A 25,749-nucleotide genomic window follows, 5' to 3' on the forward strand; every position below is an offset into this window, starting at 1 on the left:
AAGCCGGGTTTGGTCAGGGAAGATGATTATTTTAACATAATCATGCCTCCCCCCAAGGCTTTTGAGAGGACCTGTTCGTGCTTTCCTCCGCTCCAAGGCTGTAATAACCCCACAAGCACACAGCCAGCTACAGCAAAAGCCACATCACAACAAAGGCCATTAGATGGAACGCATTTTCAACAAAACTTACAAAGAAAAAGAGGGAGAAAAACAATGAAGCCAACATTTCAATCAGTGCCTCTTGCCCACCACTTCCAGGAGAGCTGGAGATGGAGTTCCGCTCGTTTTTAAGTAGATCAAGACAAATGTCCGCCCTGAATATCTGAGTATTTTCCCTTTTCCACCTCTGCTCTGCATCACTCACCCACAACTCCTTCAGTTCTTTAAATGTTTCTGGTTTTCCCCTCAGGAACAATTTTTGGGGGGCACCACCAGCCCTTTTCCATCATCCTGCATTCCAGGGCCTGGATGGCGGCAGCACCCAATTATTCCCACGTGGATGAAGCCACCTTGAGCCAGCAGAGCAATGAGAACAGGACATGGAAATTTCCCGATCTTTGTACAAAACCACCGAGTTTTTGAGAAGGAAATGCAAAAGCAGAGCAGGGAGAGCTTATCCTGGGGTTAAATCTCTGCTCAGTCTCATTAAGCAGAGCTTAGGTCGCATCCTAAAGCACAGGAACTTACAATTTACTATTCATTTATGCTCTTACCCTCCCCAAGCCCCTAAAAAGTCTGATAAGCACCATAAATATCAGCTCTGGGTCTCAGTTACACCATGGGGTATTTCTCCACGACACTCAGGAATTAACCCACAGATCAGCAACTGGAGTTTGACCTGAAATTACTTTTTCTTTCCTGAATCAAAACATTCCAGAGCAGGGAAAGGCAGTGGAGGAGGAAAGAGGGGATGGAGGGGGACTCCAGCTCCCTGATTTCTTTTTTCTTCAGGAGAAAAACCCCACGGGGGCTTTTTGTTATTCACTGGGTTTTAAAGTTATTGTCACGAGTCCTTAAGATGTCAACAATGAAGAATCCCATTGTTCTCCTAATTAATTCGGCAATCTCGGTGAAATAATACAAGCTGCAATTGTAATTCCAGGCTCACCCCTCGACCGCTGAAATCAAGTAATTAAATAACAATCAGCGCTACCACTTGCATTTAGAAGATGGACTATCCCTTTTTATTGCTGCAATTAGGGAATGCGCTCAATAATCGGAATGAAATACAAATTTACCCAGGAGCCCACTAAATTATGACCATTCATACTTTGTTGTCTTTTCATCCTAGAGAAAAAAAAAATGAAAAAAAAGGAAAAAAAAAGGCAAAGATGGCAATTTTCCCCTTTCCCGGCTTCCTCAGCTGGAAAGGGCATTGCCAGCTCCCAGTGCAGACCCAGCTGTGCAGGCTCCATCTTTCCTTCCTCACAGTTAGGATAATCTGTCTTTTTTCTGATGAAGGTCCCTCATAATGGTCTCAGATTTGAATATAAATCAGCACAGGGCTGCAGACATGCTCTCACACAGACTGGGGCTGAGCAGGGACCTGTCCTGCTGTTACTGGTCACGGCCAGAAAGGCTCCTCTGAGTGTTGGCCCGATCTCATTATCTTATTCAAATGCTAAATATTATCTACAGAGCAAGAATAACACCAGAAAAATACCTGGGGGACGCAGTTATTTCTTTTAAATGATGATATCTCGCCATGATTCCCATTTTTTGGGTCTTGCCTTCCTCTATCCTACACCTGCACCTCAAGGTCAGTGGTTATGAGGTTCTGCACTTTGCATTTCAGTGCCAACACTTCTAATTCCAGCTGAGCTGGGAAAAAACCCTCTGTGGAGTCCAGGCAGAGCCCTGGACAAATGATCAGATCCCATCTAGGGTAGCACTGAGCACTAAAATGAAAGGGAAGAGATCCCACATCCAGTGGGGAGAACCCTGGTCACTGCCAGCCTGAGGTGGGGCGGGATAAAAACTGGGGCAAAGCAAACTCAGCTGCAGGAAAGTGAGAAATAAACCCAAAACAGCTTTGCCAACCCCTTCCTTTTGCCCCCCTGGTGCTTTTTTCTCTGATATCCAGAGGTGTTCCCACCACCGCTGGAGGCTTGGCTGCTGGAGTTGGTGGCAGTTTTAATCAAAAGCTCCCCAGGCCTTGCCGGGCACTCCCAGCAGGGTGGCACAAGAACCCTGAGAGCCCCAAGTTCTCACCAGGAGCACATCCCCCTGTCCCCCCTCTCCTGTGCTGCCCACCCTGCAGGCTCAGCTGGCAGCTGGGCTCTGCTCCTCTGGGCCACCCTGAGTCACAAACATCACCGAGGCCACCGAGCCCGGGAGATCCTGGCTCTGTTTTGGGGACAGAGAGCTGCAATTTCCCGACCCTTCAGTTAACTTTGTCAGCACTTGTGGTGCTGGCAGAGCCAGAGCTGCTGATGACTTCTCCTGCAGCTGCTGCTCTGGCTCTGCAGGGCTGGCAGGAGCCAGCAGGATGAGCCTGGCTAAAAGCACAGTTAGGGATGAAACCACACTAAAGAGGAGGTGGGCACTGGCACCAAGAGACGCTCACATCCAGGTGATGCCTTCAGTTTGATCTTTCCTGTATTTCAGGTTCTGTGCTGCCCAGGGTGCAGCTCTGAGCTCACACTCAGGGTCACTCAGCTCTCTGCACACAGCAGGGACACAAAACAAATCCTGCTCCTGCTGCACACCAAGGACAACTTTCAGCCCCAAAGCACAAACAGTGGCTGGAGGGAGGAACAAGAGGGATGGGAGCTCACAGCCTGGAGCTGGAATTGGACAATGAAACCCCAATGTGCAAATGGACCAAAACTGATCAAAGTGCCAGACCTTGTGACTGGCCATGCATTTCGTGACCATTTTGGGTCCACCCTGGGTGCAGCCCTGGCCAGGTTCTTGTCCTGCCCAAGCTGTACCCTAAAGGCTTTTCAATAAAACTCTACTTTATTCTCCAGCTCTGTCCAGTCTCAGTTCCAGCTCAGCCTTCCCAGGGCATCACAGGAAAGCTCTGAGGAAAACCCCAGAAGGAGGAACATTCCATTTCTGGGGTGGTGACATCACACAGACAGCCAAGGGTTTCTATCCAAACCAACACAAGTTCACAGCTGACCTCGTGCTTTAGCCCTGTCCTGGTGGGAATCTGAGGTGTTTTCCCCCAGCTGGGACCAGCTCCACCAGGATTACGGATGCCAGTTTGGGATGGGAACCTTCAAGGCAATCTCTCTCATAAAGGACAGACACCCACTGCAGAAGCAGAGATAACTGGCAAGGACAGCAGCGGCAGGAGGAGGTGTGAAAATTAAATTGGATAAAAGGCAGGTGCTCAGGGAGGAGCGGAGGCTGAGGGGAGGGGGGAGGCAGGAGAGGTAAGGAAGCAAGCAGAGCCGAGCTGGGATCATGCTGCTGTCACTGGGCCCTCAGAACATCCACAAAATGTTCCCGTCCCCTCCAAGGAGAAGGAACAGCAGGAGGTTTAAGCTGCAGAACCAACCCTGCACCCACAGTTAAAGGAAATTACGCTTTCCCTGCGCTCTGCCCCTGCTCAGAGGTGGAAGTCAGGGAATCCACACTTCCAGCTGGGATTGGGCTACAGAAGCTGCCCCTGCCCTGCTACCCCACAGTCCTGACACGGCCAAGGGGCTTTGAAACCCTCCCTGTGACCCTGGGACCTTGCAGAGCCCAGCCTCCAGGAGGAAAAACCACAGACTATCCATGGCTTGTCCCCAAATTTCCTGCACGTCCAGAGCAGAGGAGAGCCACCAGCTTTGCCAGCAGGGTCAGAGGGGAGCAGGTCGGTGCTGCTGCCTGAGGCATCATCCTTCCCTCACACCAAGGGTATTTCAGATGAGACAGCATCCGTGCTTCAGAAATAATGAACTGTGATTACACAGGATGCTGGCCAAAACACATTAGAGCGAGGGCCGGGGAGAATTTCTCAAATAGGTTTTTTTTTTTTGTCAAACGAATGGCCCTCTTCCAAAAATCGGCAATTTTTGCAATTCAGCCCCCTCACCAAGAAGTTTCCAATTTTTTCCCCACAAACCCCTCAAGTAACACATTCAATTTCTTGTCTCTTTTATTAAGGGTTACTGGAGAAAACAGCTCTTACCAAAGGCAGGAAAAAAAAAAAAAAAAAAGGAAAAAAAGAGCAGAAGGGAAAGGAGATCATGAGAAGGAATAATGAGAGTTTTGCTTTTTCACCTCCAGAATTGCAACTACTTTTCCAAAGCGCGTATTTTCGCTATTTTGGAGCTTCCTCCAACTCCCACAGGTTTATTGAAGCCTACAGAGAGCCCGAGGCAGCGGGGATGAGCCAGGCTGGGTCAGGATCCCAGATGAGGGAGGCAAGAGCAGGAACATGCCCTGCTTTGCCTCTTCTCCCCAGTGCAGGTGTTCCCACAGCCTCCAAGGCAAGTGCCAGGATTCAGGGACTCAGCAGTGCTCCCACCCTGCTGGCACAGGCCAGTGCTCCAGCTGATTGTGCCATTCATGTCTTTTTACACAGAAAACGTCCCTGCTTTCCCTTCTTCAGCCCCTTAGAGGAGGAGTTTCCTGTAACCACAGCTGGGGCTCTCCCTCCTCTGCCTGGATGCCCCCTTCCTGCCTGCTGGGCTGCACATCTGATACGCTCACACCCGAAAAACAGCATTCAGCCAGGTTTATCCCGCTGATTTCTGTGTCAGTCCCCGGGATGTTTCTGTTCCTCTGTTATCTGCAGCGAACAGAAGCGCGAGGACAAGCCCGGTCCTTGCAGCAGGGGAGATGTGTGCGTGTCCCTGAGCTCTGCCTCCCTTCTCCAGCCCAAAATCTGCCCTGCCAGCCGCCCTTTCCCTGCTCCAGGTGCTCTGGAGCACAGCCCAAGCTGGTGCTCCTCTCCTGGAGCTCCAGGAGCGGTTTCAGCTCAAGCTGGCAGTGCCAGGAGCGAGGCAGAGCCTGCAGCTCCCTGCTCCGGGTTTGTCCCCTGTGAGCAGCTCCCGACCTGTCCCTGCTCCTCCCAGCTCCAGGAGGCTTGGGAGAGCGTCTCTTAATTAGCCAAGCATAATGAACTAAAGGGATTTGCAGCAGAGCTTGTTCTGCTCGAGTCAGGAGTCTTTTATCTCGTGAATCAGTGACCTGAACGTTCGGCCACCGAGCTCACAAATCCCGAGGATCCAGCGCTGGGGTTTGTGCTCCCAGCAGTCCCTCTGCCCGTGGATAAACGGGACTTCACCTCTTCACAACATCTTGCTTTTTTCCCAGCAAACCACCCCAAAAATCGCCTGGAGGCTTTTCCTGTAAAGAACGAGCGGCTGGTCTGATTGGAGGCAATTCAGCCACAGCCTGCTCTAAAGAGGGTCTTAGAGCCACCAAAGGATTTTAAGATCCTTCCCTTTCCTGCTCCTATGAAATCTGGCGGATCATAATTGCTTCACAAGATTAAATTCTGGCATAGTCTGTCCAAGATCGGTTGTCCTAAACCAAAAAATCTGGACTGAGTTGCAAGGAAAAAACAGATTAACTTGTCTTGAGGGACAGTGATCTCCTTTGCCATCTCCAGCGCCAGAAACATTCCTGTCCTCTAGAATAAAATAATATAAAATATCCTGAGCACACAATAATTTCACTTCTCAGTTTTGATTCTCCCATTGTCCCTGAGAGCGCCCAACTGAATGACTTTGAACTCAAGGGTATCTTAGAGCAGCCAGGTCTGCAGGCAGAGGCTGCTTCAGGTGGAAAAAGAGGAATTCACGGCTCACACCGAGGCTCAGCTGCAGAGCAGAGGGCAAGGAGATCCCAGCAGAGATTCCCCACTCACCCAGGAGATCCCAGCAGAGATTCCCCCCCTTTCACCCAGGAGATCCCAGCAGAGATTCCCCCCTCACCCAGGAGATCCCAGCAGATTCCCCCCTCACCCAGGAGATCCCAGCAGATATTCCCCCTCACCCAGGAGATTCCCCCCATCCAGGAGATCCCATCCAGGAGCCTGTGGCAGGGCCAGGGGGGCTCCCAGCAGTGCTGCAGGGATGTGATCCCTGCCACATCAGCCAGGCACCCCCTCACTGCAAGCAGCAGCTTGAGCTAAGCCAAGTGGAAAGTAAGCAGAACTCCCAATTCGTCCCCAAAACCAGTGCAGACAGCACAATTTCAGAGCGGAATAAGGTTCTCCAGCTCCACAGCAAGGCATGGGGAAAAAAAAAAAAAAAAAAAACCAAAAAGCTTCACCAATAATTCAAACTGCTGCATCCAAACGAAATCATGAGGCTGCCCTTGTCGCCTTAAAGATTTTTTTTTTCCTCCTGCTAAAAATACTGAACTCCAAACCTTTCTTGTTGCAACACCTCACAAATAAATAAATAAAAATGCACTCTCAGGGAAGGGGAAGCAGGGCAATGGCACGAGGAGAAGGAAAGGAAACCAGAAGCACAGAGCACAGCGGAGGCGCCTCGGCCATCGATGTATTGAAAGCCCTAATCACAATCCCATAAAACAGTTAACTTGATTAAGCCAGGCACGATTCAGGCACGGCTCCCTGTTTTCCTGACGGGGCTGGATCTGTCAGAGCCTTTGCACTCCCTGTGCCAGGGGGAGCCTGCTCCAGCCAGGCCGGGTCGTTTCGGATTCCGGAGACGCCTCTCGCTTTCCCCTCCTCAACTCTGCCACACGCATACAGCACCAATTCTTCTGCAGCTCCTTCCCCACGTGCCCCCACTCCTACAGCTGGTACAACTCGTCCCAATTCCTGCCTGCTAATTAAAGGAAGAGCCCGGAGACCCTGAGAGGGATGCTCTCCTCGGGCGCAGCTTCAAAACCTTCCCGGCTGCTGTGCGCTCGCTGCGCTGCTCCCGAGCCCCCGGGGCACAAACCACACAAATCCCAGCCATAACGAGGGCACCTCTGTGCTGCTAAAAACAAACAAACGCGCCAACAACGCCCACAAAACCAAACCATCTCCTCTGGGTATAAGGCAAGAGACTTCCCCCTGGCACCGGGATGCTCCATCCTCGGGATGCCCCATGCCACGACCAGCGGGAGCAGGGCTGGAGCTGCCAAAAACCTGTTGCACTCCCAGGGACGCGCCTGCAACAAGTGTCCTTGGCCGTGTGCGCGGCGCTGCCGCGAGCGATGGGTGTCTGGGTGATTTACACGGAGCTGACAGGCGGAACGGGCTGCTCGCCTCACTTCGGAGACGTCCCCTGGGAGGCTGATGCTGGAGGACAACATCCTCCAAGCCCTGCTGAGCAGACCAATATCAGCCCCGAGGCAATAAACCGAGATAAATCAACAGCAGCGCTGCGCTCTTGCTGAAGTCAGACTAATTACACCACGCAGCACGGCCCGGAGGGGCCCAGGCAAGTCTGGCCGGGAGAGAAACTATTTACAAGGGCACCTGGTGACAGGACAGGGGAACAAATGTCAGGTTTGAGCTGACAGAGAGGAGGTTTAGATGAAATACTAGGAAAAAAAGAGGGTGGGGATGCCCTGGAATGGATTTCCTAGAGCAGCTGTGGCTGCCCCATCCCTGGGAGTGTCCGAGGCCAGGCTGGAGCAGCCTGGGACAGCAGAAGATGTCCCTGCCCACAGCAGGGGTGGCACGGGATCATTTTAAGGTCCCTCCAACCCGAACTATCCCATAATTCTGCGTGAGCAGCTTCCCTTGCCCTCTGCTCTGCGTTTTATCTGCCTGTGGCACCTCGTGGAGATGCCATCCCTGGCAGGGCACCGCGTGAGGAGCGCCAGCACTCCCTGCACACAAAGGGAAGAACGACCTGCCCAATTAAACCGGCAAAGAGGAGCACTGAAAAGGCTGATGGGTTACACGGCAAAGACATGACATTTGAAAGGACTGGTGAGGAAATGTGAGAAAATGAAAAAAGAAGAAAAAAAAAAAAAAAAACAAACTCACACATCTCGAACAGAACGCTGTCAGGCTGCAGCAAAAGGAGCATTTGAATCACCCATTGCAGACAAGTTGAAATAAATCCGACAGTCCCAGAACGCTGGTAACAATCTAAAAACCACCTGGATTGGATTTGCTGCTGCAACAACCTAATTTTTATTTCAGCCCTCTCGCACTCTTGGTGAGTAAATCCCCCTTTATATGCACAAAGAGGGGATGTTCTGCATGGGCAAAATGAATATATAGACACAAGCAGCCACACAGAAACCCTGCCCTTCTCGCTCCCCCATCCCTTGGCCGTCCTCACTGCCACCACCAGACACCTGCATCATCTGCAGCCATGAAGATTATTAATTTTTTCAAGTCTCATTTATTTTAGCAGCTTCCCTGAGAGCCAGCCCCAACCTGGAGCCCTTCTGCTGACACAAGTCCTTTAAAAAAAAAAATAAAAAAAGCCTTATTGTTGCTGTCGACGTTTACAAATTCTGCTGGATCCATCTGTCCAGTTAATTACTTTGTGCAGTAGCCTGTTAGCTCCTTAAAAAAAAAAAATGAAAAAGCACCCAATTATCATTCCGGGCAGCTCGCTGGATCCCAGGGAAGCAGCACATCCCCGGTGCCACGGATGCTTTTGTTACCCTTGTGAGCTGACAAACAAGCAGAGAGGGAGGAGAGCTCTGCAGGGATCGCTTCTTGCTGCTGGGATCGATCGGGGCAGAATTCCCAGCTCCCGGTGACGTGGGGCCCTGTCACCGTGACACTGCCGGTGGCTCTCCCCGTCCTGCCCCTTCCAGCAGCTCCCCCCGCGCCCATCCCCTCCTGTGCTGTCACCTCCCCAAATCTCTCTCTCTTCCCCACACCCCTGGGGCTCAGACACTTGCAGGGACACGGCCCGGTGGCCCTGATGGGGACACATCTCCTCCCACACTCCCACCTCCTCCATGTCCCTCTGGACGTCGGGGTCCTGCAGCAGGAGGGTTTTGCTGGGGCTCGCCCTCAATGAGAGCATTTTTTAGCCGGAACAAGGGGCTGAATTCAGCTGCTTGGTGCTGTCTGCCTGCAGTTTGTTGCCAGAGTAACCGAGGCACTGGAGCTGCCAGGGCCGTGCTTCAGGGGAGGGCAGGGGCTGCCGCCTGGCACCCGCTGCCATGGCCCTGAGGACACGAGAAAAGGGTCCCCACGTCCTTCTGCAGGGCCAGCTCGGCCCGCAGAGCTCCCAAATGGGAAAAGGGGGGTGCAGAATCACCCCTGGCATCTTCCGGAGGTGCCTCAAACTGCTGTGAGCCAGCCCCCCATGAAACTGGGATCCCACTTTGCCGCCTTGCTCCAAGCCTTTGGAGACATCTCTGCCCAGTCCATGACTTTTCTGCGCCTCACTGCAGTCACCAGCAGGGTTTTTCCCAAAGGTTTTCCCACGTTTGAGGGCCTGGCTGTGCAAGGTGACAGCAGGGAGGTTTGACAGGTGCCCGTGCCGTGTCTCCTGCCTGAAGCAGCCAAACCTGGCCTCGGGCAGGCAGCAGAGGCTGAACAGAAGCGGTTTTCTTCCAGAGGGAGAACATAATTTGTGCTTTGTACACCCAGAGCGCTAACACAGCCCTGTCAGGCAGGGAATGCAGTCTCTGCACGTCAGATCAAACCACCCATGATCTTCCTGTTTCAAGGCTGAAGTTTGCCCATCGCAGCCCAGAGCTGCGCAGACCCACCAGGAGACCCCTGCCTCTCCCTCCTTTCCCTCTCCCCACGTTTACAGGTTTATAAATTGGGTTTTTCATCTGTAACCCACTGCTCAGCTCACTCCCCAAACCATTTCTGGAGGGTTTTTTTGCAGATGAGAACAGACGGTGGAAGGACACAAATACGGGGCTCCCCCCTGACTTCTCAGCACTCTCCTATCACAGCACCACAGAGACCAAGGAAAAAAACCCAAAACAACACTCCCAAAGCAAACAACTCCAGACACAGGCTCAGTGCTGCGTGGGGAGAGCTGCTGTTACCCTGCACACACGGGGTTTGGAGGTTTCTCTGCGTGTGGAGGAGCTCTGTCTCTCTGCTGATTCCCTCTCACAGCCTCTGTGAAGTCAGGGGACCCAGCCAACCCTGCCACGCACAGCGACTCGCTCCCTCGCCGCCTGCTTTGCAATTTTAATTTCTCACCTTCCTAAACAGAAGAAGATTTAGTATACCCTAGTCAGAAATATTTAATTTTCCAACATTCTTCCTCTTTTTTTTTTTTTTTTTGCCTTCCAGAGCCCTGAAAGCCTCGAGATAATGACATTTTCACATAACACCCATCTCCATTTACATACATCTGCTCGGGGAGGATGGACTGTACATCACAGGGAGCAGAACCACGCTCAAAAATATCCTTCCCTGTGAGGCTGGGAAGGCTCTGGAATGGATTTCCCAGAGCAGCTGTGGCTGCCCCATCCCTGGAAGCATCCAAGGCCAGGCTGGATGGGGTTTGGAGCACCCTGGGACAGTGGAAGGGGTCGCTACCCCGGCACTGGATGAGATTTGAGGTCCTTCCAACCCATTGTTATTCCATAATTACACTGATCTGTAATCAACCATGCACTGAAAAAGGCCAGAAAATTCATCTCAATCCCTAACAAGGACACCTCTGCTTGTTGCTGAAAGTCTGGCCTGTGTTCAGGAGGTTCAGATGATTTTCCTGAGGTCAGAGGGCAGAGCCATGAGTTAACTCTAAATCCGTGCATTCCTGTCAACACTGGCACAGGCTGCTCAGAGACCACAAGGCTAAAACAAAGCACCAAGAGAGAGCCAGGAAACCCCAAATTCCCCATCCCCAGGGCTGTGGCAGCCCCAGGGCCAGGCAGAGGTTGAGCTCAGGGCTCTCAGTGTGGGGAGAAAGGCTGGCACGGGGCAGGGCAGGTCGTGACACTGACGGAGGAAGCGTGGGAAGCAGGCAGTCAATGAAGAGCTCTCTCAGTCCTCCCGTCCATCCAACAAGCTCAATCCTTCCAAGCCATTTCTCTAATCTGTTCTTTCGAATCTCCAGTGACAGATCCTCTGCAAACTCCCTTAGCAATCTATTTTCGCTCTTCACTATTTTTACTGTTCAACAACGCTTCCCGATGTCCAGCCTCAATTTTTCTTGCTGCAATTTCTGCTGTTGAGAAGAGTTCATTGCCTCTCCTTCTTTGGAGATTGTTTCTCTTTGATTCCTGAGGGCTTGTGTTCAGGTTCCCAGGCCTTAATAAATCAAACATTACAGCACAGAACTGATGGCCCAGCTTATCTGAGCTGCTCTCTGCAAGCCCAGCTCAGGAATTGGCTGTTGCTGAATTGCCAGGCAGACCTTTGCATACGGCCCAGCACAAACAGGAGCTCTGCGGGGCAGAATCCCAAACTGGCAACCCAAATTAGACAGGAACAGCCAAATCCCTAAAGCCCTGACTTTCCCTTACACGGAGCACCCAGCCCTGGGCACCCAAAGCAGCAGTTTCTGTTAATCACCTGTTAATCAGACACGTTAATCACCTTCAGAGATGCAACAGCTCAAAGGGGATTCTTGTGCCCAAACTGCAGATGAGAGCTCCCACCTTTGAAAGGTTGGCTGGTGACCTTGGGAAAGAGGAGGAGAGGGAAGCAGTGCCCTGCTGGGACCCAGCAACCACCAGCCAGAGCCACACAGACAAGTTGATCCACGGAGGAATAAAAATGGGAACATGCTGGGGAACAAATGGAAAAAACAAAGCTCTCCCAGTAACCACAACCAGAGAGAGGCACCAGACCGGGGAGGAGCATCTCTGCTCCCAAGCCCTCCTCACACACGGATTTCCCTCTCCAGCCACCCCACGGCACACAGAGCGAGTGCTGGGTGGTGAGAGGAGCTGCTGGGAGAAGTGGAGCCGTGCTGCTCCCTGCCCTGACCCAGCAGCCTCTCGGGGTCACTGCGTGCTCCAGCACGGGGCAGAGCTGTGCCCCCAGCCCTGGCTGGCCCCAAAATCAACTGCAGGGCCAGCAGTGTGTCCTGCAATGTCTTTGTGTGTCCCTGGAGCCCGTCCCAGCATCCCCACAACCCCAGGGACAGCGCAGCTGGCACCACCCAGCGCTCCTGCAGCTCCAGCGGTGCCCAGACACTCAACAGAACATCCCAGAGCAAGAACAAGCCCTCAGCACACCCCCCAGCCCTGGATCTGCCGTGTGCCCTGCCCTCAGCCCCGCTCTTACACCCTTCTCCTGCTTAATGACATTTTTATCACACCTCAGCCTGTCCTGCAGCCTCCAGGGCCACCCCTGGGGACAGGGATGTCCCCACCGCCCCTAAACCAGCCAGCCCTGCCTGCATTTCCCATCCCCAGCACCACGGGAGCTCCCCAGCCTCACAGAAGGTGGGCAAAGGAAGCACGGCAGCGGATTCTCCTCCCTGCTCCGTGCACCAGAGGTGTTTCCCCACACCCGGAGCATCCTTCCAGTGCCACTCCCTGCAGGGAGCTGCTGAGAGGAATGAGATTTGTCTTTACAAACACGCCCTGAGTCTGCTGGTAGATAAAACTGAGAGATGAGAGAAACAATAGGAAGAATTCTACTGATTGATGAATGGAAAAGAAGATACTTGCCTTTACAAACAAACCATAAGTTTGTTTGTAAATGAAATTGGATATTGGAAGATGAAAGCAACAATGGGGAAAACCCATAAATCCCATAACAATTAAAAATTAGCGGGGGTTATACATTAAAAGGGGAATCTTACATTTTAGGCATTTCGGGAGGTCTGTGCCTCTCAAGTCCCTCAGCCAATGGGGAAAGAGAGAGGGAAATGTGGCCGGGAAATTGGGATTAAAAGGAGACTGAGTCCTCTGAAAAACTGAGAGACCCCAGGGGAAATGCCCCATGGCCTCTCCCTTTATTGGAATAAAGTCAAAGGACTCCTCTGTCTCCTTTTTGGACATCAACCTCTGGTGTTCGTGGATTAATTTTCCTAACACTGGGATGCAGAGATTGCCTCCAGCAGAACCCTGCCCTTGCCCATCCTCCCAGACCACTCCACACCCCTGGAGTCTCTCCTTCATCTCTCTTCACTCCACCCAACCCTTTTTTCCCCTCCTTGCAGGCGTTTTTCCCAGGGAGGATGGGGCAGCAGCTCCCAAGCAATCCCCTGAGGCATGAACAAAAGCAGATGCAATTATTTGGAAGCCCTGCTCCCCTGATGGATTCTGCAGGCTGTACCCATTTGTTCCCTGCATTTGCTCCCAGATCCCATAAAGAACTTTTCCCCGTCATCATTAGGGCCGGTGCCTCTTTGTATTCGTTGAGTAACCGCTCCCAGCGGCCCCGCATTAAAAAAAAATAAAATCCGTGTAACTTGATTCCAGTCGTAGAAATAACAATACCCCAAACGCGGAACAATTCTCCCGGACAGGAGCGGGAACATGAGAGGAAAACGCACGAACACCAGCGCAGCTCGTTCTGCCAGACCACAGCCACACCAATCACGTCTCCCTGTTGTTTAAATTAAAGAGCTTCATCCACACCTAGGGAAAGAAAAAAAATAAAACAAAAGCCCGGCACATGCACCGCAGCTGGTTTGATAATTCTCAGCTTTTTCCCTGATAATTAGAGGTTTTAGATGCTCTAACAAGGCGAGCACCGGTTCCACCCACGGGGCAAAGTTCAGGAGGAGAAGCTGGAGGGAAGTGAACAAAACAAAAATGTGCAGTGAATTAAAATTTAGCAGCTCGTCATCTCCGTGGGAACACCCAAGTACACAAGACAACAGCTTCCTTTAATTAAAAAAAGACTCATCTCAATCTGTTTGCCACAGTCTTTTTTTTTCCTTCTTCTTTTTAGGAGAAATTTGAAATTTCTGGTAGAAATTCACAGCTGCTTGTCCACTGCTACCTGTTCCCACACCTCCAATTATTTAAGAAGGGTAAAACAGGGTCATAGGAACCCAAATCCTCACCCAACCTTCCTGACTGCACAGATCCACTGCTCCCGGAGGAGGGAGTGGAAGGAAAACCGAGTCAAACTTCCACCTGCTCCTCCCAACCCTGCCAAGACCCCAAAGGGAACCCCAGCGAACCCAGCCTGTCCACCATTCTAAACCTGAATTTCACAGATGTTTTTTCAAGCTGAATTTAGCTCAGCAAGCTGCCCAGCTGTGCTTCAGGAGCCAGGGAGAATTATTTATTAAAAACATTTTTAGCTTCTCCCCTGTTTTGTTGGGGTTTTTTTATTACTGCCCACTCCAGGAGCGTTCCCAGGGTCACCTGATCCCTGAAATAGTGCCAGGGGAGGATCAGCTCAGCCAGCCAGGGCTGAGGGCACAGGGCTGTGCCCAAGCAGATGGCACAGCAGACCCTGGCTCAGCTGCTGAGCTCCTCGGCGTGGAAGACAAAGCTTTGAGCAGAAGGGGCAGAGAGAGAGAGAAAAGCCCTGGCAGAAACAACTCGAGCGTCCCCAGCACAGGTGTGGGTCCTGCCCGTGACCTTGGGAAAGCACTCAGGGCTAAACTGAGAACAGAAATGATCCCAGACAGGAATCAGGGACACCATGGGGACAACGTCCCTCCCACTGTAACACCAGCCCAGACCCTGACCAGTTCAAGGCTTCAGAGCTTCCCTTCAGCAAAAGCTCATCCCTTCCCCAGGAAGGATTCATTTCTTCACCACACTGGAGCTGTTTATTAAAGCACAAACAGCCCAGTGATGGAAATAAAATGAGCTGGACACCTTCCTGCCACATCTCCAGGAAAGGGGAGCATGTTTCCTCCCACCCTGCCAGCCCTGAGGAGTCCTGGTGGTCCCTCCAAACACAGCCCTCGCTCAGTCAGGGATCCCCAGGACTCAACAGGGGGATGCACTAATTAGAAAGATCACTGAATAACAAAGATTTGGGTTGGAAGGGATTTCAAAATCATCCCATGGGCTGGGACACGTTCCATGAGCCCAGGCTGCTCCAAGCACATCCAACCTGGAGATGTCAGCCCAGCTTTCAACTTTGAATGATTCCTTTAACTCCTGAAGCTCCCAAATAACCCCCTCCCGAGCTGGGGGGGGGAAAAAAAGAGGCACAACTTCCCAGCTTCCCACTGAAATCCTCGACCCTGCAGCACCAAACTGGGAAATGAAAAAGAAATCCCTTTAAAGCATCTTGGGTGTCCACTCCACGAGAGGCTGCAGCAAAACTCTTTCATTAGTCATGGCTGGCAAACTTGAAAGGAGTGAAAGGAACCAATGAGTAATGCACCACCACAAAAAAACCCCATAACGGCTTCAATAGCAGCAGAATCGAACCCCAGCTCGAAACCTCCACGTAAACAAAGCTACAGAACCAGGGAGGGCTGGAGCCGAGGTGATACAGCCCAGAAATTCCATCTGCACAAGCGCATTTGGAGCGTTCCAGCCATCCAGAGCAGCTTGGAAATGGTGGGATCGTAGCCCTGGCATATGCACTAATGCACGGAGACAACCATCATCTCCCTCGTCCTGGCAATCCCTGCCAGGAATTGCCACTCCAGGAGGGAGCAGGTGAGGGGTAGTGGCTCCATCAAGCATATGTGACAGCTCTAAAAGCTGCATTTATGCAAGCAAATGGAGCAGAGCAGCTGCACTGCATTAACACCGCTGCCTGCAAATGGGACTCGGGTGTTTCTGGGACTGGAAATGTGCTCAAGGAGAAGAGTGCTCCGAGTTCTGCCTTCAGAGCAGCATTTCCAGCTCCTGGAGCATCACCCCGTGCTAATCTGCCACATTCCAGCTGCACAGGCTTGTGCCTGCTTTACAGGCAGAGAAAACGAGGAGGGAGGGTGTCCCTCAGAAAACAACCCAGCCTTGAGAGGAGAACAACTCCATCCACTCCAATTCCCAGCAGGATGGACCCTGCAGATAACTACAAACACACAAACTGCCCCCCTGACCTCAGCTCAGGGCTGTAAAGAAGGATTTGATCATTCAGTTCAGTGTTTGGTCCTTCAGCTCAGGATTTCTGACCTGTTGCTCCAAGACCCCAGCAAGAGAATATCCCCCCCTCCACTTTCCCAGGCTGATGGAAAATGAGTTTCTGGTTCTTGTGGCCCTCAAGACAAGGTTAAAGCTGCACATTGCCAAAAACCACTCAGACATATATTTTATCACCACACATTCCTTAAGCCATTTTCCTATCCCTGAAGGCCACCTGTGGATAGAAACTTGGGCAATCCTTTGAACTCTGCAACAGCTGCAATAAACCCTGCAGGATTTTCCTCTTGACTTGATGATATTCCCAGAGACCAGAGAGCCACAGAGTAAATTCTTACATAATATGATAATTGACTTGATCTCTGAAGGATAAGCATGTCAAGATCCTAAAAATCATTTTTTCCCTTACCAAGGCAATAAAGATGTGATTGAAAATGTCGTGTTCTGGGTCTATGAGCAATATTCTCATAACCCATCATCTAAAACAAATTGTTCTTTCATTTGTACAAGTTAGAGGAGATTCCCAGTCAGACAAGCTGAAGGCAGGAGTTTAAACAGATTCTGCATGGCAGAAGGAATATTAATTTCCCTCCCTCCCCCCCATATAAATGTTAAATCATCTCACCTAGGGTTAATTAATCTTTCCAAAGATGCTCCAGCCCACCAAACACACACCAGGAGCATCCTTCGCACCAGGAAAGCCCCACCACCAATCTCAGAGCTCTGCTGCAGGATCTGGCAGGGAAGGCATAATTGAATATGCAGAACTGCACCAGGAGCCTCATGCTCTGGAGGGAAAACTCAATTACTCCAGACACCTCGGATCACAGGGGCGGCTAAACCCCAAACCCTCGGATGGCGAGGATGGCTAAACCCCAAACACTCGGATGGCGGGGATGTGGGACAGGAGCCTCCCTTGGTGCTGGGATGTGCTGCCAGCTCCTGGCTGGGTCAGAGGAGGATCTGGAGGGGCCAAGGACGTGTGGATCCCGTGCTGTTCCCAACCCTGCTGCTCCAGCTCACCTCGGTGTGCCCCACACGGGAACGTCCCGCTCCCCAGCAGCTTCCCTGGAACACAGAAAGGCTCTGCCCAGTCCCCGATGGAAGGATTACACAAACCCCGTCACCAGCACGGCTCGGCAGCGATTACCTGCTCGCAGAGCCATTCACATAACAGACACCATTAGCACAGAGAGCTTTCGGCTCTCCTTCCCCACCTCTCTTGCCATAAAACACCATTCACTCCCATAATTGAGCCTCCAGCCACAAAGGGCCTCTAATGAACAGAGCAATAGCTGGGGGAACTCGGACCCTAAATCCAGGCAGACAACAGCTCCTGGAGCCAGTTCAAACACATCCCCTGCTTAAATTCTTGACTGGGGCCACTTAAAAACCCTGAAGTATTAAAGCATTAAAGGTACTTGGGAGAGAACGAGGATGGTGCGCAGGCTGAGCTGGCTCCAAAGAGGAGGAGATGATGCTAATTATCCAGCTGGTAAAATGGAATCACTGGGGGGAAGAAATGAGCAGCCGAGCCGGTTCCTGGTGCAGGAGCAGCTCTGTTTAATCAGGGGTAGGGCACCCGCCCGAGAGGAGCCGAATTACATCGGGGTGGTGACAGGCGATCAATGAACACTCAATTAACACTTACAATATCACTAACTTAAGCAAAACGGGTTTTTGCAAATGGTAATCTCGCCCTTGTACTGATACAGCCTTAATTTAATTTTCTTCGGCGCACCAGCAACAAGCATGGAAAGAAAAAAGAATGAGGAGCCATCCCCTGAAAGGGAAAACCCTTCAGGTCTGCGAAGAGCGGAGTCAAAGCGGGGATGGAGACAGGGCGAGGCTGCGGGATTCCCACCTGGAATCACTTTCCACGTGGAAAAGGGGAGGCAGCACTTGTTAAACCTCCCCGCGCCAATCCCTGGTGGAGCTGCGTTTGTTTTCCAGCTTCGTTTTCCTGCCTCGGCTCCATTCCCGCGCTGGCGCTTTAAGGCTGGTGAGGTAAGAGGTGACAGCAACCTTCCAGAGCGGCCCCGTGCCCTAATTAACATGCCAGCCACCCAGCGAACGCTAATGATGCCTCTTAATCTCCCTCGCCCGGTGTGCTGAGCGCCTCTCGGGAGGCGGCAGCGGGGTTTGTGCCCGCAGCATCCTCTGTGCCCGTGCAGGAGGCTCGGGGGGTTGGCTGGTGAATCTCGCGGGACAGCAGGGGGAAAGTGGGTGTGAGAAAAGCAGAACCCTTCAGACACCCCGAACACCTCCAAACGGGCCTGTCCCAGCCCTAAAAGCAGTGGGAAAAGGGGATTTTCCAACTGGGTAAGCCCTACACATGGGCTCAGCTCTGAGCACCCCAATCCCTTCCACGCTACAGCCCAAAGCCCTGCTGGATTTTACATCCCTGCTCTCCCCCACATCAGAAAAAAAAAAAAAAAATTCCTACCACCACTGAAAGATTTGAAGGGCAATAATGACCACTTTGAAAACCTTGTTTTGAGTTGTGACTGACTCTCGCTGAGTGTTCCCCACTCCAAACCTGCAGTTGACCTAAAAGAGCGCTGGCAAGATGTATCATTTCAATTTCAAGAACAGCAAAACGCACCAAGCCCTGGGTAATTTGCTCCTGTGCTTAAATATAAAGCCGTACAAAAATAAAACACGGCTTTTTCTTGTCTGCCTTTATCCAGCTTGAGCACCCAGCCACAGAACCGTGGCCTTCCTCCCAACCTTTGCCTAGCAGAGGTCTCTTCCCCTGCTTAAGTACTCCTGGACAATAATCAAATCACTCCTTTCTGTGAGGAGAAGAAGATTTGGCTTCAGTCTCTCTCTCTCCAGCCTGTTTTACAGCCCTCACATCATCCCCGTGGCTCTGCCCTTATCTCCCTCCAGTTTGCCAACATCATTTTTAAGGTATAGATACCGGGGCTGCACACAATGCTCCTGCTGCTTGTATTCATTATTTCCCTGCTTAGACAGCCCGAGATAGCATTAGCACTCCCGAGGATTCGCAGCACAGCACAAGACCAGCCAGTTATTGATAAGATAATGAAATTAAGCTCCCGCTTCTCACCTTGATGTGGCGGCTCCCGGGGGTTCCTCTCACCAAGTGTGGGTTTTGCTCCCCACTCTCGTTAGCGTGGATTAGTAAATTATCACAGGGGCTGCCCGAGCACTCAGCTTTTCCCTCTGTAAACCCAGGGAGCTGGCTAAACCCCAAACCCTCACGTCCATCCGCGTGGGAGCATGGAAAACCTCAGCTCAGAGGTGCTGCAGGCGCCCCAAAATCCAATGGTGGCTATCAGAATTCCAGGCTGCAAGAGGAGAATGCCCAGACACAGCCACAGCTCCCATCCTGGGAGCCAAACAAGCTCCAGCACTGCCAGGACATCCCTGCTCCTGCCAGGATCCAACCCACCCCGCAGAGCATCTCCCACCAGCGGCACAGACCCTCCTTCCCAAGCCACGCTCCCGCTTCCCTGACTCCCAGCAGGATTTTGGGAGCTGGGAAAGCCCCTGGCCCCGCTCCCCCCAGCCCCCAGGTGCATTTTGGGCAGCGCTGCCAGCACGTTGCAGGGTCCCAGATGGAAAAGCTGCAAGCTCATCCAGGATCTGCACCCAGGGGCTTGATCCCAGCACCTTCCCCTCTTCCCTGCCCCACCAGCCGGGAGTTCACAGGTCTGGATTTTCTCACCCACAGTCAGAAGGGGAAAAAAAGAAAGAAAGAAAAAAAATTGTCATAGAAAATGTGCAAGCACTGACATCTTAAGACAAAAAAAAGATGCAGATTTCTCAACTGTTCACAGCACATTATGGAAATACATTCTCAGGGACTATTAAATATGGGATTATTGACTAGATGAGCAGCAGCTCAATGGACTGGCTTGCAAATATGTCTTCAGACAATTCTTAAAATGCAGATTAATTATCTAACAAACAAGAATATTTTTTTATTTTTCCTACAGACTTTCTAATGATCTGTTGCATAAACAAACATCCAGACAGTTCTGTTTGCGCTGGTGGTGGCTGCGATGCTCTTCAATAACTAAATAGTGACTGAGGAGACTTAAATCTTATTTAACACCCAGCAGGAACACAACAAAAGGCATGTCACTCCAAATCACAGAAAGCCACATCCCCTGAGAGACCCTTGGGAGGTGCAGCTGCCAAAAGGCCCCGATTCCCAAACACCAAACTCCTGATATTCCACGGAGCATTAAATCCTTTCCATGTTTATGTCATTAAAACAACCTCACCACTGTCCATCGTTTAACCGTCCAACCCCTTTGGAAATGAGCAGGGCATGTTGGACTAAAGAGGGATTTTTCAGTGCTCTGGAGATGCAGGAAAATATCCCTGCTGCCCATCCACGCTGGAATTCCGTTTGAAAGAGCGAGATTGAAGTTGGGGGAACCATTGCACTGAGCTCTGCCCTCACCTGCAGACTCCTTCTAACCCGTTAAGCCAGAACTTTAAAATCCCATCTTGATTTTCAGTTTATCACGGATGCAATACGGAGCACAGCGGTCATTTCCCTCACCGAGGGTAATTAACTCGTTATTTGTCAGCTGTAATTAACTCGTGATTTGCTTCCAGCTCCCAACCCCTCCATTGCTCGAGGGCCTTTTGTGGTCGGTTCAAATGCTGTTGGGTATCAAACCCAGCGCAAAGCGAGTGTGAAACATTATTATTCCAGCTTCACACCCACTTTCCCTCGGTGTGAACAGTAATGCGAAGTGCGAGACAGTGATGAATGGGACCTGGGGAGGGACCAGATGCTCGCTGAGCATCAGCACAGGCTCTGCCCCAAAACGTTTCTCAGGCTGAAAAGAGATGTGATAGCCGGAGCTGCGCGCACAGCCCTCAACAGCAGCCAGGAGGTGCGGCAGGAATCGGGAAACACGAGAACGGCGACACCAAACAGCGAGCGCGGCCAGAGGGACAGACTCTTTGATTAACCTCTTTTTTGGGGTGGGAAAAAGCAGTTTTGGCACATGCAAGAGTTGGCAGAGCAGCAGCGGTTGCAATGAGCTGAGTTTGCAGCCGCTTCACCCAAAGCAAGGCGCGTTTGGAGCGACTCTCCCAGACCCAGCAGCAATTTGCTGCTCCATCACAGGGAAAGCTGAATCCCAGCACCAGCGACAAGGAGTTCTGCAGTCCCCGTGCCCCCGAGCAGGGACACGGAGCCATCAAACAAACCTCCAAACATCAAAACACCGCGCTTTCCTTCAAAAAAAAAACCCACATCAGCTCCTGTCACCGAACTGAAAACTCTGTGGCTTGCAGCAGCAGGTTTACACAAAGGTCAAGGCTGAACAAGGGGCTTTCAGGAATCCACCTCCTCCTGATGGGGCACAGATGATCTCTGTTATCAGACTCAGCTGTAGGAAGGGGGGGAGAGGGTGCAGAGGCAAGGAAAGCTGATTTTCTGCTGAAGCAGCTGAGTTTCATGCCATGAACCTCGCAGGTTGATGTCCTGGCAGCCAGGACTGGGGATGCTCCCGGGGGATCTGGTGTCACACAGCTCAGGGACAGAGGCTCCCCACCTCCCGTTCTCCTCCTCCCCGACACACCCGTCGTAACAGCCCCCAAGAAGGTGAAAAAACTGCTTTTTTTAAAAAATAGCAAACTCTTTAAGGAACCGAGCGCATGCCTGAGCGTGGGTGGGAAATTAGCGTTATCATCGTGACTTTGTGCTCGCAGGGTCTGAGACCTCAGGTGACTTGTTTGTGCCCTGCACGGATTTTTGCAGACTCATTACAAACCCTGGCAAAGAGGGGTTTCTGAGGTCAGCAGGAGAATTTCCATTAAGTGGAGCCTGGCTGGAGATTGCCAACATGATCTATGCCTCCCATTTATGCATATGCAGGGAGGCCAAGAGGAAGCTCCTCTGCTTTATTTCCACATCATTGTGCTGATGCTGAGCTCACCAAATAAACAAACTGAAAAGCCAGTGGGGAAGCAGAGCAGGGGGGAGGAACAGGAAAGAAAAAAATAATAATAATAAAATAAATACAAAATGCCGTGCCTGGCTGTCTCCCTCATGAAGGATGCAAATAAATTCTGCAGACTTTGAAGCCAGGAGGTCTCAGCAGAGATGAGAATCCCCCGATGCTGGATGGCTCAGCAGGTGAGGCACTGTGTGGGTGTTCTGTTACAGAGCTGCTCACGTGCAATGGGTACAAGGAATGAATATTATGGGAATGAGAACCGGCTCAGGGAGGAGAAATGCAGCGGCAGCAGAACCCTCTGGGCTCTCCAATCCCCTCCCATCCCCGAAACACCACGGACGCTTCAAAGGCTGCACTTCAAAGACAAAACAGCCCCAAGACTCCCCTGACCTGGGGGGGAATCGCCCCTGGAGATGGACAGTTCATCTCAGCCCCATCATCTGCCCCTTGGAGAATCCAGGGGATGGCCCCACCAGAAGGTCAGGGCTCAGCAAAGTTCTCCTTGGTTGATTCCAAAGCAGCAAATCCAGCGGGATGCTGGCACAGTCCAGACACCCAGAGCTCCTTCTCCAGCAGCAGCAAATCCCTGAGCTGGGAGCTTTGGGAAGAGCAGCTGCCACTGCAGAGCCCTCCCTGAACCCCACAGAGATGGGGAGAGCTCTGTTTGCCCCAGCAGAGCATCTCCTGCAGCTCCCCAGCACCTGCAGCTCGTCCACACAGCTCCAGCACCTCCTCAGCTGCACACAAACCACACCAACTCTTCATGTTCCCCTGCTAGGATCCCACAGAATCAGCCAGGATTTGTTGTTAGGGAAGGATTCACGCAGGTTTTCCCTCTTTTTCACACGCTCAGATCTGAGTGACACCAACTGCTGCCGCAGCAGCCGAACCGCCGCACGCCCCAACGCAGCAGCTTTCCCTCTGAATTCTTGCAAAAGCAACCCCTTCCCGTTAGCATGCTCACTCTCCCTAACCCAGCTCTGACCCATTTCCACCTCCAAATCGTTAAAGATAATAAATAAGCCCGGCCTCAGTGTGAGGAACCCTCACATAATCACATATCTACGCTCCCATCAGCACTCGGCCATTACACTTCTATTTTCTGCAGCTTAACTAGGAAAGCCAGCACTGAACTCTGCCCCGTATCCCACAGCTATTTATTGCCCACATTCTGCTATTTATTTCCTAAAATAGCCTCTTTTGGGTGGATTTAATGAAATATCCAAATAAATTAGGCCCGTTGGAAGAAGTTGAACTCTCATTTCCTCAGCCTTAAGAAGGAACGCTTCCCTACTGGGCAGCCATCGACTGCAGATAAACTGTGGTGATTTGACCCCCAGGGATGGACCATCCAAGGATTTGAGGGATAATTAGGCGCTCCCAGCAGGCACAGAAGAAAAAACACTCACTTGCCTGATATCCCAGCTCTTCCTCAGCTTTGGCTTCCGTGCAGGCAGAGCGTGGCAAAAATTCCTGCTGCATCCATCACATCCCTCTGCCCGCTGGGGCTCCTGCCTTGGAAATGGCCACGGGGCGGGAGGAGGGGAAGGAAGAGGCGTCCCCCCCTTAATGTTTGCACCTGCTGCTATTTTACACCTGATTTACCTCTGATCTGCTGATTTGGAACACTTTGGGTCCGTTCCTCCCTCTCTGGACCATCCAATCACTGCTAATTGCCCGCAGCCGGGCGCTGCCGGCTCTGTCCTGCCCAGCAGCCGCTCCCTGTGACCAACATGGAAATGACCCTGGTGTATCCCCCTGCCCACGGAATGAGATGAGCTTGAAGTTCCCTCCCAAACCGAACCGTTCTGGAGCTCTCCAATCTGCTCCTCGCTGCATTTTCCTCCTCTTTCCACACAACCAAGTCGCACATCCATTAGCAAACCCAAACCTTGCAGAGGCACCGGGACAGACACACAAATCCCCGTGTGTCACCACCACACCCTGTCCTTGCAAACTCCATCCCGCAAATGAAGTTATGATGAACTCCTCACAGGTTTGACTCCTTCTTTTATCTCTCCATGTCCCCCGTTTTTCCTGTCAGGGACCCCAGGACAGCGTTAGTGGCTGCCCGGAGGTGACAAAGTGGAGTTTGCAGCCTCCTGTGCACCAGCAAATCCCACAATCTCCTTTCTGGACAAATTTTTCCTCGTGGAGCTGCTGATACCCCAGTGATTCCTCCCTCAGGTCTAAGCAACACCCTCCAAGCTGTTCTCATCCTGCTCAGCCACAATTTCACTGTTCCTCCTGTTCACACGCAGCAAGAGGCGCCTTGTTTTAACAGATTCCTCGCCTTTCATGTGCCGCCTTAGAAACCTCCTGCCCCAGAACAAAAAGCATTTCTGAGGAGGCTTGCAAAACTTCTGTCTTGCCTTCTGCCTGCCTAGAAGCATGAAAAATAAATAAATTCTGACCCCAACAAGTGCTGCCCATGGAGATCTCTCCCCAAAGTCACTGAAAATCAATATCCACACCTCAGGAACATCAGCAGGCCTTTAAAAAGGGCAAGACACCGACTGTCTGCACATGCTGAGTGCTGAGCAAAACCAGAATAAATCTTAAATTGCCTTCAAAAAATGAAGTTTCTTAGAGGAGAGCGTTCTCCTCTGCCTGTCTGGCCCAGCCATGTCTGACCCCAAGGATGTATCTGCTCCTCCACCTCTCGTGTCAGCCCTTGCTCCTCCTCTCCTCTGCTTTTCCTCCTTCCTCTGCTGACTCCAAAGCTTTTCCCTTCCACCCACCCAGTGAAAACGCGGCTTCTCCTCCAGCCAGGCCTTTCCTCTGGTCTCACATGGAAAGCCAGCAGGTTCCTCCAGGAGGAGCAGGATCCCACAGGGAACGCAGAGATCCCACATCACAGCCGGGCACTTTCCCAGCAGAATTCCCCATGCCATCAGCCAGGATTTAGCTGAGGATCCTCCCAGCTCCTGGGTGAGTTTGAAGTTCACTCTCTGCTTTTCCATCAAGCCGAGACATTGATGTGAGCACACACACACACACACACAGCGGAGATGAGATTTCCTGGCACATCGAAGCTTTCAGGATACTCTGGAGGCAGCACTGCCCCTACCTCGCCTCGCTGCTCCTTTGATGAGCTCTCAGAAGCCCAAGCCCCTCAAATCCTGCCCCACTCACCCCCAGATTGCTGAGTGCTCCTTGGCACCGAGGTACCCAGGCCTTTGCCAGCCCACATGACTCCTTGGCTGATTTTCCTTGCACAGCTTGCAAAAGAAACCTCCAGCAAGAAACTTGCAGCAGCAGCAGCAGCAGCATCTCTGTGCCTCTGGAAGCTGCAGGCAGCTGCTCCAAACCAGCCGCTCAGAACCAGTCTTTTCAAGGAGATGTTTGTGTCTTTATCCCAAGATTTTGGGATAAAACCCTTCATTTTGGGGTTCACCTTGCTCAGGCAACCTGTTCCCACCACACAGGAGCCAGATCACAAAGGGTCTAAGAGAAATGGCCATTTAAAGGATTCTTTCTTAAAAAAAACAAGAGAGCATTCTCCTTCCCTGCGCTGCCGCTCTGTGCCCAGCACAGCCTGCCAGCAGCTCCCTCTTCCCCAAAATTCCCGGTGCCTCATCCCAGGGTACTAATTCCTGCCAGGTGCAGGGGAAAGCACCACCTGCGAAGCACAGAGAGCCACGCAGCAACTTTCCCAACTTCTGTCTCCGCTCGTCAGGCCCAGCCCTGAAATGGAACCCGAGAGGGGAAGGTTGTGCCTCTCACCACCCGTTTCCCCAGGCAGACGCTTCCCTTCAGATCCCCGGCTCCAGACACATCGAGACCGAAGCGGGCTCGCATCGAGACGCTTTAAACACGCCTCGGCGCGGCGGGAGCCTCACTGCGGATCGTTTCTCCCCCTCTGCGAAACAAGACCGGAGCAAAGCACGGCAGGGAAGCCCCCGGCACGGCCACATCCCTCTCCTACCTGCGAGCACTCACGGCTGAGCGCCCAGGAGCTGCCGGCTCTGTCAGCTCC

General features: G+C 52.0%; 1 protein-coding gene across 1 annotated transcript in view; it reads right to left on the reverse strand.

The window, feature by feature from the left end:
* Positions 1–23,293, reverse strand: part of GRIK4 (glutamate ionotropic receptor kainate type subunit 4) — a 176,709-nt gene extending 153,416 nt beyond the window's left edge. The window contains exon 1 of the mRNA XM_040085041.1: positions 23,180–23,293. Coding sequence (XP_039940975.1) covers positions 23,180–23,252 — 73 coding nt within the window. The 5' untranslated portion in view covers positions 23,253–23,293. The remainder of the gene's footprint in view (positions 1–23,179) is intronic.
* Positions 23,294–25,749: the final 2,456 nt, after the last annotated feature.

The sequence above is a fragment of the Hirundo rustica genome, chromosome 23 (assembly GCF_015227805.2).
Source record: "Hirundo rustica isolate bHirRus1 chromosome 23, bHirRus1.pri.v3, whole genome shotgun sequence".
NCBI classification, from domain to species: domain Eukaryota; kingdom Metazoa; phylum Chordata; class Aves; order Passeriformes; family Hirundinidae; genus Hirundo; species Hirundo rustica.